This window comes from Physeter macrocephalus, chromosome 8, assembly GCF_002837175.3.
Source record: "Physeter macrocephalus isolate SW-GA chromosome 8, ASM283717v5, whole genome shotgun sequence".
NCBI lineage: Eukaryota > Metazoa > Chordata > Mammalia > Artiodactyla > Physeteridae > Physeter > Physeter macrocephalus.
This window is the reverse complement of record NC_041221.1, coordinates 83,656,737-83,669,763: the sequence shown is the minus strand read 5'-3', so window position 1 is coordinate 83,669,763 and position 13,027 is coordinate 83,656,737. Positions and strand designations below refer to the sequence as shown.

The 13,027-nt window shown below is 37.2% G+C and overlaps 1 protein-coding gene across 4 annotated transcripts in view; it reads right to left on the bottom strand.

Moving 5' to 3' along the window:
• The window catches only part of XRCC4 (X-ray repair cross complementing 4), a 283,471-nt gene that overhangs the window by 72,538 nt on the left and 197,906 nt on the right, over positions 1-13,027 (bottom strand). Inside the window, exon 8 of one of the 4 annotated variants that reach the window (XM_028493044.2) lies at positions 7,127-7,246. The exons of the other annotated variants lie outside the window; for them this stretch is intronic. Within the exon in view, the coding sequence (XP_028348845.1) occupies positions 7,201-7,246 (46 nt within the window). The 3' untranslated portion in view covers positions 7,127-7,200. Of the gene's footprint in view, positions 1-7,126; positions 7,247-13,027 lie in introns of those variants that run through there. 4 annotated transcript variants of the gene reach the window in all.

Genomic DNA, 13,027 nt, shown 5'->3' with positions numbered 1-13,027 from the left:
CCCGTGTCCCCTGCATCGGCAGGCGGACTCTCAACCACTGCGCCACCAGGGAAGCCCAATCAGCGGTTTTTGAACATAGGTAAAATGGCCAAGTAGGCATTAGACTGTAAATCTAAAGACAGAGGTTACGTCCTCTTTTTGCCAAGCCCTGTGGTGAATTGTTCATATTGAATTGCAAATTCAAAGAAGCAGCTTCAACCCTGCAGGGGCTTCTCCCCCCGTTTTTTTCCTGCTGCGGGAGAAGTAGATTGAAGCCAGTTGACTAGGGTATTCAGCTGTTAACTAAAAATTCTTGGGAGATGTATCCCTCCAATCTAGTGAGGATTAGCTTCATTAAAGTGTTTGATTTGCATTCAGTTGATGTAGGATATAGTCTTGCAATCCTTATTAGGCAGGAATTAAGTAAATTATACTTGCTTAGGGTTTTGAAGGCTCTTGGTCTGTTTTAACCTAAATTCCTATTCCAACACTGATAGTATTAGTGTGAGGGGCAGAAGTATTGTGGATATTACGATCATAGTTGGTAGGAGGATTATTTGTTTTGTAGAGTCAAACTGTCATTTTATTTTCACGTTTTTTATGGAGGGGAACGTGGTCAGCACTGTGGAGTATGTGAGTCGCATGAAGAAGTACAGGTTAAGTAGTGCTGTGATGGCTGTTAAGTGTGGGTAAAATAATATTATTGTTTTTTGTTATTTCTTGAATAATTATTCATTTAGGCATGAATCCTGATAGTGGTGGGAGTCCCCCTATTGATAGTAGAGTGCCTAGGGTAAGGGTTGTCATAACAGGTGTTTTGTTTCATGTGTGTGACGGTGACAATGTAGTAGTGGCCAAGCTGTGAATAAATAATACGAATATAGTGAGGGTCATTATAGTGTAGATTACTAGGTTTAGAGTTGTTATAGTTGGGTTGTATAGTAAGACGGCTGTTATTCAACCTATGTGGGCGATTGATGAGTAAGCCATGATTTTTTGGAGTTGGGTTTGACTTAATCCACCTCACCCTCCGATTAGAATGGACAGTATGGACAGGGATAGTATTAGGTTTAGGATGATTGATGGTGAGATTTGCTGAAGGATTGACAGAGGCGCAAGTTTTGGTCATGTCAATAGGATTAGGCCTGCCATTAATGGGATGCCTTGTGTTACCTCGGGCACTCAAAAGTGAAAAGGGGATAGTCCTAGTTTTATGGCCAGGGCTACTGTTACTACTGTTGATGCTGTTGGGTTGAATATTTTTGTAATAGTTCATTGGCCGGAATATAGTAAGTTAATGATGACTGCTATTATAAGTAGCATGGATGTGGTAGCTTGTGTTAAGAAATACTTAGTGGAGGCTTCAATGGCTAGTGGGTTAAAGTTTTTTTATTATAATGGGGATAATGGCTAGTATATTTATTTCGATCCAGTTCAGGCTAGCAATACACCCAAGCCAGCTGACACCAGCAGGAGGTACCCATTTTCTGTTCTGCTTTTAACAGTAACTAACCCATGTGTAACATGTGAATCAGATTCTATTTCTCTCTGACATATTTCCTCTTCTTCCCTGTCTCTTCCTCATGATGCCAAACAGGTTGCTATTAAGGTTAAATCAGTGCCCTCTTTGAAGCACCAATAATTCGTTTTTGTTAAATGCCACCAGATGCCCAATGGATTAGTCTTTCGCTTTCTTTGGACAATGATCAGTCAAGAAGTCAGCTTCTATATAGGAACGACCAACCAAAGCATATAGTCCCCTTTGGAGGGGAATATCTTTGTTACTTGGTGCCTTAGGGCACAACATGCCTTACTTTAAGTCTTATTTGTTATATCTAAGCTTTGGCCAAAATCTATTCAAAGCTGCCTCTGACCCCAGATTCCCAAAAATGAACAGTATAAAGCAGATTTTCAAATAAGAAGAGACCCTGGAGATTATCTATGTTTTTCATTTTATAGATGATGATACTAAGGCCCACAGTGGCTTCCCAGAGCCCAAATTATGACACAAAGACAAATTATGCATTATCTCGGTCCCCAAGGAGTTGACCGCCTAGCGGGAATACCAACAAACAAATCAACAACACTATCCTGTGTGATAGATGCTATAGGAGAATAAGGTAATGCAGGTACCTCAGAAGGACAGGTTGGAAGACTTTTCTGAAGAAGGCAACAGTTTTACTGTACTTTGAAGGAAGTGAATGCGCCAGTGAGATAAAGAAATGGAAAGGCAGTAGGGCCTTCTAGGCAAGGGTAAGCATAAAACTTTGGAAGAACTGGGAATAATTCAGTACTCTAAAGGATAAACCTTAAAAAGTGGCCGGAGAGGAGGACACTAGGGGGTTAAAATGTGAATGCACACAAGTTACATAAATGGGTGAAACTTCATGGATGAGGTCTATGGTAAATTAATGTCCTCTCTAAAGAGCAAATGTCAGTATAGCCAGTTGTCACCATGTGAGGGGATAATCGTATAATCTGAAGAGAAGCCAGAAATCTTTTAATTTTTAAATCAGTGTTGGTACCAAATTTTAAAGAAAACATGGTACAAACAAGACCAAACACATATGTGAGTTGAATTTTGCTAATAGCCTGCCAGTTTACAACCTCAGGGCTAGAGAGTTAGGCCAGGAGCAGCTCATGAAAGGCTCTGTGTACTAAGCTGAGGGGTTTGGACTTTATCCTGAAAACTGTAGGGACTCATTCAAAGACTTGAAGTGATTAACATCTTAGAAGGGTCACTCTGGCAGCTGTGTGAAGTCTGGAAGGTTGCTATGTAACAAGTGCTTAAACCAAGGTGGTGACAGGGACACGGAAAGGAGGAGGCAGATTTGAAAGATGTTAAACAAGACAAACAGTTTAGTAAATTACAGTTGAAACTTGAATGTAGGTCTCCTACTCCCTTGCTTGATATTCTTATAACTATACCAACATTGTAGGATGCCTTTTTTGAGTAGAATACTATTTAGTTTGCAATTAGTAAGTTACAGGGGAGATTCTTTGCAAACATTACCTTGAAACACCAGAATTTTTTCCTACAGATACTATTAGTATAGTGTAGGCAAACTCTACACTAAAGTAAACTCCAGGAAAGAGGACATACAAAGAAATCACGAGGAGATAGACAGTGGGCATAGACACTGACCGTGAATAAAGCCCATCTACCATGCTTCACTGGCTAACATTCTATGCCAGTTTACAACTAAACAATGGATGAAGATATTATTAAGTATTTGGTAAAGGAAAAGAAGGGACTATCTTACTGCATTCCTGCCTCAAAAATTCTATGACTAAAAATTACTCAATTAATGAGTTTCTGGATCATCGGCATTGTGGTTAATCCCTGCACACTTAGCGCAAGTGAAGACTACAGCTTTAATTTGGTTAGTACATTTTTTATTTTAGTTCAATGAATAACGGAGCCAGACAACAAGCAAGTCAAGTGGAAAGTGAAGTCATTAGGTGGGGTGAAGTGATGTCAAATCTCTGAGTGTTTTCTCCCTGAACCTTCTGGATGGGAGCTGGACTCCATTTGTCTGACTGGCATAAGATGAGTTTATAAAAGAACATTTGTTAAATGGCTCTGTGAATAATAAAATCTACCCCTACTACCCGTTTGAGAAAAAGCTGAAAATGCTGTATTTTTCTTTATTAAACAAGATATTAATTTGCAAAATTGTTGAAGAATTTGACGTTTCCTAAAGTTTCCATATTATGCAATTACATTGGTACAGAGAGAAGATAAAACTTCCAAATCATAACATCTGGGATGATGTTATATATTTGTAAGTTTGTAATAATGTAGCTAAACAGTGGCTTATTGTGACCCTCTATTCTGTTTATGGCAAGGGTGTCAATGTTTACTTCATGGGAGTGGTACTGAACTTTCAACCAATGTTGTCTTATGGTTATTTTTTTTAAGCAGTACTGTGAAGATATTAAGAATACACTATATGTAGACGAGACTCTGTATTCTATCGGTTGGAATAGGTTAGGTTACACCACAGTAGCAAATATCCCAATAAATCAGTGGCTTGAAACAACAAAGCTCTGATTTCTCATTAGTGCCATACATTCATCGTGGGTAGCTTGGGGGCTCCACTCTGTGCTGTCCTCATTCTAGGACCCTGGATGACAGGGCAGCTACCAGCTTTGCCAGTCACCATGGCAGAAGGAAAGAAAGTTCTCTGGCTCAGAAATTACACATGACGCTCACTTTTAATCAAAACTTGCCGGTGAGAGCTACAATCACAGCTGCACTCAGCTATAGTTATGAAGTTCAATTTTACCATGTGCCCAGATGACAGAGAACTGGAAATATTTAGTGAACAGAACTGATGACTATCACAGTCACCCAAATAATTGGTCTATTATGGTTTCATGTATCTTTGTTTTCTCTACTTGGCTGGACTGTGAAGTTAGAATCTATGACTTAAAAGGCTCCCAACAAATTCTTTTGATCCAGTACATGAAGAGAACAGCTTGATTAAAGTGTGATTTCAATAAAGTAATTATGTCCTTTTGGAACTTTTCCCCCAATACTATATTTTAAAGTTCAGTTCTGATACAGTAAAGTTGCCAGAAATAGATAACAAAATTATTCAGATGAATTGAAAGTCCAGAAAGTAATCTGTTTGAAAGTAATTGAAAGCCCAGGTGTAATCTATTACACCTGGCTTGCATAGCCAGGTGTAATCATAAAATAGATAATCAAAAGTGGACTGAATTCATTTTTCCGCAGATATTACAATCTATTAAAGAATAAAGCCTGGAACTCTGACACTACAATATTATCTCTCTTTACCTTTACTGTATTTACTGTTTAAAGCTCCACATTAGGAACCACTCGAGCACTGCTGAAGAGAAACACTCACTCACGCCAAGTGTTCTCACTTTAAGATCACAGCCATAAATCCCAAATGTTTAGGACTCTCAAATCTTTATCTCCAGACCTCACTTCTTCCAGGAACTCCAGAATCATATATCTTGCTATCTCTGCTTTGATGTCTACTAAGTATTTTAAACATAACCTAGCCAAAACAGAACTTTTCATTTTTCTGCTCTGCAAATCTGCTTTCTTAGTCCTTCCTGTGTCTGAAAACAGCACCACTAACCTAGTTTCTCAAGCTAAAAACATAGGAATCCTCCTGATTCCCCTCCGTCCCTTACTCTTCTAAGTCAAACCTAGAAGCAAGTCCTGGCATCTTTACTGCTAAAACATACCCTCAGTCTAAGGACGCCTCACTCTTCCCCCAAATAGCCTGAGCCATGACCGACTTTCACCTGGACTACGGTAAAACCTCCTAACTGATCTTCTGTTTTCACTAACCCCCACCTCTACAACCGTTTTCAACATAGTGGTCATAGCAATCTTTTAAACAAACATCAGACCATGGCATTTCCCTCCTTAAAATCTCCCATTACACTGTGAATAAAATTTAAAGAATATCGGCCCTCAAAGCCCTGCATGATCTGACTGAATCCATTTCACTGACCACACAGTTATATTATCAATACATACCACTCCCTCGCTTTCCCACTACATGGGCCCTCTTTTCTTCAGCATGCCAGATTTGGCTCACCTCAGGGCCTTTGCATTACTTGTTTCCTCCCAGTCTTTGCAGAAATGTCTGCTTGTCATTTAGGTTCCGTTTTAAATATCAATTCCTCAGAGAGACCTTCCATGACCTCTTTACGGAAGGTCATGGAAAGAGGAACCATCTTATCACTATCTTTTATGGCACCCTCTTTTTTTTTCTTTTTTTTTAAAGACACCAATTGTACTTGAACATTTGTTACTTTTTAAAAAAATTTTTTATTTTATTTATTTATTTTGGCTGTGTTGGGTCTTCGTTTCTGTGCGAGGGCTTTCTCTAGTTGTGGCGAGCGGGGGCCACTCTTCATCGTGGTGCGCGGGCCTCTCACTATCGCGGCCTCTCTTGTTGCGGAGCACAGGCTCCAGACGCGCAGGCTCAGTAGTTGTGGCTCACGGGCCCAGCTGCTCTGCGGCATGTGGGATCTTCCCAGACCAGGGCTCGAACCCGTGTCCCCTGCATTGTCAGGCAGATTCTCAACCACTGTGCCACCAGGGAAGCCCATGTCACCCTCTTTTAATTAACTGCGTATCTCTTGATTATTATCTGATGTGTCCTTGTTTGTTTATTGTTTGCCTATTTCACACAACTAGAATGTAACGTCAGCTGTTTTGTGCTGTGCCACATCCTCTGTGACGAGATCAGTGCCTGGCTCATGCTAGGTACTGAGCAAATATCCGTTGAAAAGGTATTTATGATTTGAGTATGTACAAGGTACATGGTATCAGCAAGCAAGATACAAATGTTACATAACATAACACTTCTAAATTCATCTTTGGCCACTTTATAATTATTCTGGAATTTCCAGTGATAAAAATTATTAGATTATAAATTATTAAACATAATAATACATAAATTAAATGTTTTCACAGTATAATTTTATCACAAGTGCTTAACTTGGAAGACAATTTGCATTCAAACCTAGACAGTCAGACGCTGGAAGGGAAAAAGAAAATGAACAAGAACCGAGTAGCAGTAGTAACCAATGCTGAGCATTTACCACGTGACTGGCACATTATATTAGTCCCCTCATCAATTTTAATGAGGCGGGTATTACTATTCCCACTTTAGAAATTAGAATATTAAGGCTCACAGTGATAAAGTATCTTGCCCCAAATCACACAGCATCGAACAGAGTTAGGATATTAATCTACCTCTAACTCTTTACTCCATGGCATGCCCTTAGAAGGCAGTTACCTGGTGAGTCCTCACTGAGAAGTAGCAGCAGCTGCTACAGCTGTAAAATTAGTGATCTCTCCCTCAAAGAGCTGATGGCTGGTAGATCTTTTAATAGAGAGAGAACCATAGACAGGTGCAGAGCCTTCAGATAACGATCATATTTTATTGTATTCATTAACTTTATATTGTATGAAATTTTACATTTATGTTCAAGTGATACTGGTTCTCCATTTAAGAAAGTGTAGCTTCTTCTTTAAATAAGCTTATTTAATTTAAAAAGTAAAGTGATTTAATCAATAATTAACTCAGTGAAAGTGGCAAAAATCGTGGAGGGAGGCAGTGAAACTCAGATACAATGCAAATCCAAATGGTGGCCCATGCACAACTGAAGTTTTGGAAATTCAGGGCATTCGTACTTATCTTTTTAAGTAGGTTTTCAAAAGGTGTCTCATTCTTCTCTGTATAGATCACGCCACATCTGAAATATAAGGGGACTCTGGGAACATGACTTTAATGGAGCACTGGCAAACTATACACGTTCAGTGAAAGGCAACCCCAACCAAGAGACTGCCCATGTAAAACCATGCTATACTTGGGGCATGCTGATAAACTTAGGCTCTTCTAGTGTGCAGAGGAGAAAACTCAGAGGATGAAATGGTCTCCAAATTAAATGGAGTGATAGTTAGGGGTTGAGTTTTAATGGTATGTCTTAATGTGAAAATCAAATTATCCTGAAAAACCCTTCGGAAAATGTTATACTCCATCACGATACACCAATTTTATTTGGTCCAGCACCACGGGGTTTTCCTGCTATTTTGATAAATGGCTTTTTGTGAAGTAGTTATCTTGTGTTTAAGTGGCCAGTTGTATGAAAAAGGTTTCTCTTTAGATGTGCTCCTCATATTATGGAAGGATAATGAGAAAACAGGGGATAAGAAGATATGTTTCCCAATTGACATCCACTCCCGGGCATGTTTGAGTAGAATGCCCCGAACTATTTAAATTGTTCTTTTTCCTATCTCTCTCCTCCTCCCCTTTTTCCGGTGGGAGAGGGGAATGGAGAGTGTATGTTGAATGTGCATAAGCTGTTTGCATTTAGAACACAACTCCACTATACTATATGAGTGACTTTAATGTAGAATATCTGATATGACACAGAAGGCAGAAGAAGTAGGGCTAATACGTAGACACTGACATGTGAAACAGGCTTTCATTTAAAGCAGTAAGACTTTTGTCCCACAAAATATTTATATAAAGGTTACGTGACCATATATTTTGGATTAGATAATAAATTCCATTCCAATACTAATACAATAATTATCTGAAGCAAGTGGGCAAAATGAAAATAAAATAGTAGGAAGAAAAGAATTACAGTCTGCTACTTTACATAATGTACAATAGCGTCCCCTTCATTGCTTGAAATCCAAATGGGAGTGTAATAAGTAATAAATTTAAGAATCTTAGAGTAAATCAGTGATCTGTGATATCTCTAAAGTTCAGACTGATTGAGTCACTGGATTGGATGTCTTATCATTATAAATTATTTGAAATAAAGAAAAGAATTACAATAACTATAAAGTTTAAAGAAAAGTGCAAAAGACAGTAGAAAATGAAATAAAATAATATAAATGCCAAAAGAAACAAGATTTTTCGAAGTTTCAGGTGACTTTAACAAAAAGAAAATTTCAGTTGGGTTCACTGAAAAGACAAGGTATAATGCTACCTCTGAAACATAATTCAGGAATACATTTGAGTCAGCAGTTGATTATAAAGGGCTAAATAAAATCCCTTCTGTTTTCCTATATGTAGCCTATGTATATCTGTATTTTAAAAGTTGTTATATTATGTAGAAATTATCTTTTTAACTATATGACTTGGCTGCTAGCTCCTTGAGAGAAAGGAATGGTACAGTGCCTGGTACTCAATAAATGTGGGCCTGAATTCTGAGATGAGATATATATGACATATTAGCGAACACCACAGACTGGGTAACTTTAAGATTAGAGTTAGAAGATGATTTTTTTAAAATGACAGCATGTTTAAATCATGAAAAATAATTATTAATAGCAAACTTCTGAAGGAGGATTTGGCAGATATACACAAGACTCCAGACAACCAGAAAAATAAACTTTTAACCTTTACATATTATCATACTGAGATTCTTTCCCTCCCTTTTTCTTTTCTTCCCTTTTACTCCCTCTCCTTCTTCCTCTGACATTTGTTTCTTTCCAAAAATCTTTCCTTTCCTTTCCTTTTTTTTTTAAAACAGGCTTTTCTAAATTTTCAAAGACACATGCTACCGGACTTCGAAAAGGAATTGAAATTTGTGATGAGTTCAAGATTTCTCTTTCTCAACTAAGACATCAGATCCATGAAAGCAAGGACTCTGTTTTGTTCACTATTATATCATTTAAGACAGTGCCTGGCAAATATTAGGCCTTCCAATATTTGCTGAATAATTTTTTTATTAGAAAAACTATCTCCTCCAAAGAGTCCTGCTTTAAATATGGGACTTCCTACTGGTTCACTAATAGAAATTATCACTGTTTATAAAAGTATTATAGAAAATGGTGGAAGACATTTCTACACTATGTATATACTATAGAGTATGTGCAGAGAGTTGAAAGAACAAGTGACATAAACATGAAATTCACAGATGATAGCATATTAGAGATAGATGATAAAAATGATGATAAATAGAAAAGAGTAAACATGTACTGAGTGCTAGTATTTGTGCCAGGCACTCTGCTAAGAATTTTACACGCACTATCTAAAAATTCTCACAAATCTAGGTAGGCACTATTATTACCCTTTTTTTTACTGGTAAGGAAATCAAAGCATATAAAGGTTGAGTGCGATGTCCACAATCTGACAGGTAGTAAGTTGTGAAGCTAAAACACAGACCCAGGCAGTTGGATTTCACAATCCATACTCTAAATCACTATAATATGGTGTTTCACTACATATAAAGTAAATCAAGATAATTTTGTCTGGTTAAGTCCTACATTTTTTAGAAAGAAAAACTAAGGCCAAGAAACGTTGAATAACTTGGTCAAGATCACTATTTTCTACTTGACTTGGTCATTAACAAAAGCATAACAACACATTGTCTTACTTCCTATATTAAATAAGCAAGCAAGCAAGCCTACAGCCCTCTGTGGCTACGTCTCCACTTGTCTGTTCATTTTTAGAGCAAAACTCCTTCAAAGTTTTACCCATATTCTGTGTGTCTAATTCTCACCTCATTCCACTCTAATTAGTCATCTGTCTCAAAAATCCCCGAGACCCTGGTAGCGTTTCTGTCCTTAATGATTTCTCAGTAGCAGTTGAGAGTTGATCTTTTCTTTTTGACACATATTTTTAGCTTCTATTAAATCATAATCACCTCATTTTCTTCCTACGTAATAGTCCCCCCTTCTCAAAGCTTGGCCTCTCATTGGTGATATATGTAGAACCTAATCTCCAAATCCTGAAACAAACGTTCTAAAGGCTCAGTCATGGGTATCCTTTATTCAGAATTTTCTCTGATCCCACGGTTTAAATACTAATTACAGTCAATCCTCATTATTCATGAATTCCAAATTCACCTACTAGCTAAAATTTACTTCCAACCTTCAAATCAATACTTAAAGTGTTCTCTCAGTCATTTGCAGACACGCACGTGCATGGAGCAGTGAAAAATTTGAGCCCCTGAAGTACATGTGCCCAGGTGAGGTGGAACAAGGTTAGCGTCTTCCAGTTTCCCCTCTCATACTTGTAAACACAAGTGTCCATTTTGCAGGGTATTTAGTGCCTTTGTTTACATTTTTGCATTTTTGTGCTTTTTATTGCTGATTTTGCTTTTTTTATAAATGCCCCCCAAGTATAGAACTGGAGTGCTACCTAATGTTCCCAATCACAAGAAGGCTATACGATGTTCCTTATAGGAGAAAATATGTGTGTTAGATAAGCTTCATTCAAGCATGAGTTATAGTGCTGTTGGCCATGAGTTCAATAGTAATAAATCAACAATATATATCAAATATGGTGTCTTTAAACAGAAATGTACATAAAACCAGGTTATGTATTGATTGGTTGGCAAAAATGTGACCAGAGGCTCCAGGAACCTAACCCTGTATTTCCCCTAGAGACAATGACACAGTATGTGTTAATTCAGTGTCCCCAGCAACTTTATAGAACATAACTACTGTGAATGAGAATTGACTGTATATGCCTGTGTCCCCCAAATCTCTGTTAAACAAATGAATGAATCAAACAATTAGTTCAAGAGGCAGGGGCAAGGTCATTCAGAGCATGGTAATGAGTTAGATTTTAAGTACAATGGGAAGCCATTGGAATATTTTAGGGAAAGTATAGGAAGTGGGAGAGACCGTGAGAAGTATAAAGATATAATCAAATTTCTGTTTTCTGAAGTTCACTATGTGGAGAATGGATTAGAGGATGGAGAAGTGAAATGCGGAAACCAAGAAGGAGCAGGCAGCAGTATTTAGGTAAATTATGATTGTGGTTTACACTAGCTTAGCAGCAGTAGAAACGGGCAACAAGTGAATAGATTCTAAGAGATATTTTAAAGGCAGAATGTATGAGATAAGCAGTTGTACTGGATGTGGGGTGAGGGAAAGGGAGAAGTTCAGGATGATTCAATTTCAGGCTTTCATTACTGTGTAGATGGTAGAAACATTTACCAAAAAAGGGGAAGACTCAACCGTGTGAGATCTACTTTGATATCTCCTTTATCTCATTATAGATCTGTTTATTACTTCATTTACTTGATGATTATAGAGTACCTACTATGTGCCAAGTATCATGCTAGTTGTAGAATATTTTCTTTTCTGTAATGGTCAATTTGTATGAAATTCCCAGTTTTGGAGGTTAATTTTTGAACTCTATTAAATATAATATATTTTCTCATTTGCAGTCACTTATCTGCATGTCCATCCTGGGTTAACGGAAAAAAGGTAATAATTTTTCCTTTGTGTTATTGGTGCCTACCTCTAGTATTCATTCTAATTAGGCATTCCAAATGTATCTGGACCTCATATCACATGGCCTCATTATCACACTGGATTGTAATTATTTATTGATCTGTTTCTGCAACTATATCATATCCTTCCAAAGGCGAAGTACCTGTTGTTCTATCTTGTTTGGTGCTGTAGCCCTGCACCAGGCACAGTGCCTGACACATAATAGATACTCCATTCCTATATTAAGGAGGAGATAAAAGACAGAGGCCTATAACCATATCTAATGATAATCTGTAACGGTCAGTTTTCTTTCCTATGCTGGGTTATTTTCCTCCTTTAGAAGTTACTGGGGGTATGTTCCTAACAGTTTATATGGAAGACTCCAAAAGTATACTTTAGACTGAAAGACCATCTTATTACTCAGTAAGAAAATGGAGATTTTCATTTGTCTTACTTGCACACACAGCAGTTGAAAACAAATAAAATATTTTCTTTAACGGTTTCTGTGCTTTATATGGTGCCATTTATTGCTTAACCAAAAATAAACCTCAATAAATAAAAAAGTATTATTTTCATGGTTTCTGAATATATAGGTCTGTTTGGCTTTATATCATTATCTCGTAGCTTCGTTAGTTTGCCAAATTCATTTGTGAGTACAATTCCTATTTTATCCCCTATAGTCTGGAAATTCCTACGAAGTCATATATTTTGGCCCTAGGCAGAACACTTTATAAAATCAGCACTATATCCATAACAGATTGTGACAGTGAAAAAGTTGATTTCTCTGTGGTGCATAAGTAGAATATATCTCCAAGTAAGAAAAATCCCATAACTTCAGACTGCAATGAAAATACATGTCCAAAAGGAATACTTCCTGGGATTGGAGCTAACAAGAACCCCACTTACATCAAGGAAGGCTTTCAGAGGCTATAGTACACATTCCAGAATGACAACCTTTTTAAAAAATGGGACTTGGACAACAACAAAAATAAATAAATAATTTTTAAAAATGTGACTTGGACATAGTTTACTGATTAAAATACTTTCCTATATGCTAAAAATTAATTTTAAAAAATTGAATAAATAAAAAGAAGTAAAATAATATAAAATTAATGTAGTATATGTCTATATACTTGAGTGTACAAATATCCCAGTCTGACAAAGAAAACTTTTCCAGTCTTCTGGGAAGTCAATGCCCATGACCACCAAGTTTTGTTTATCCAGCTTTTGCGGTAGGCTGATTTCTAAAATAAGACAGATGACTTACTTTTATAAAGACAATGTTTAACAAATAGCTTTCAATAACTGATG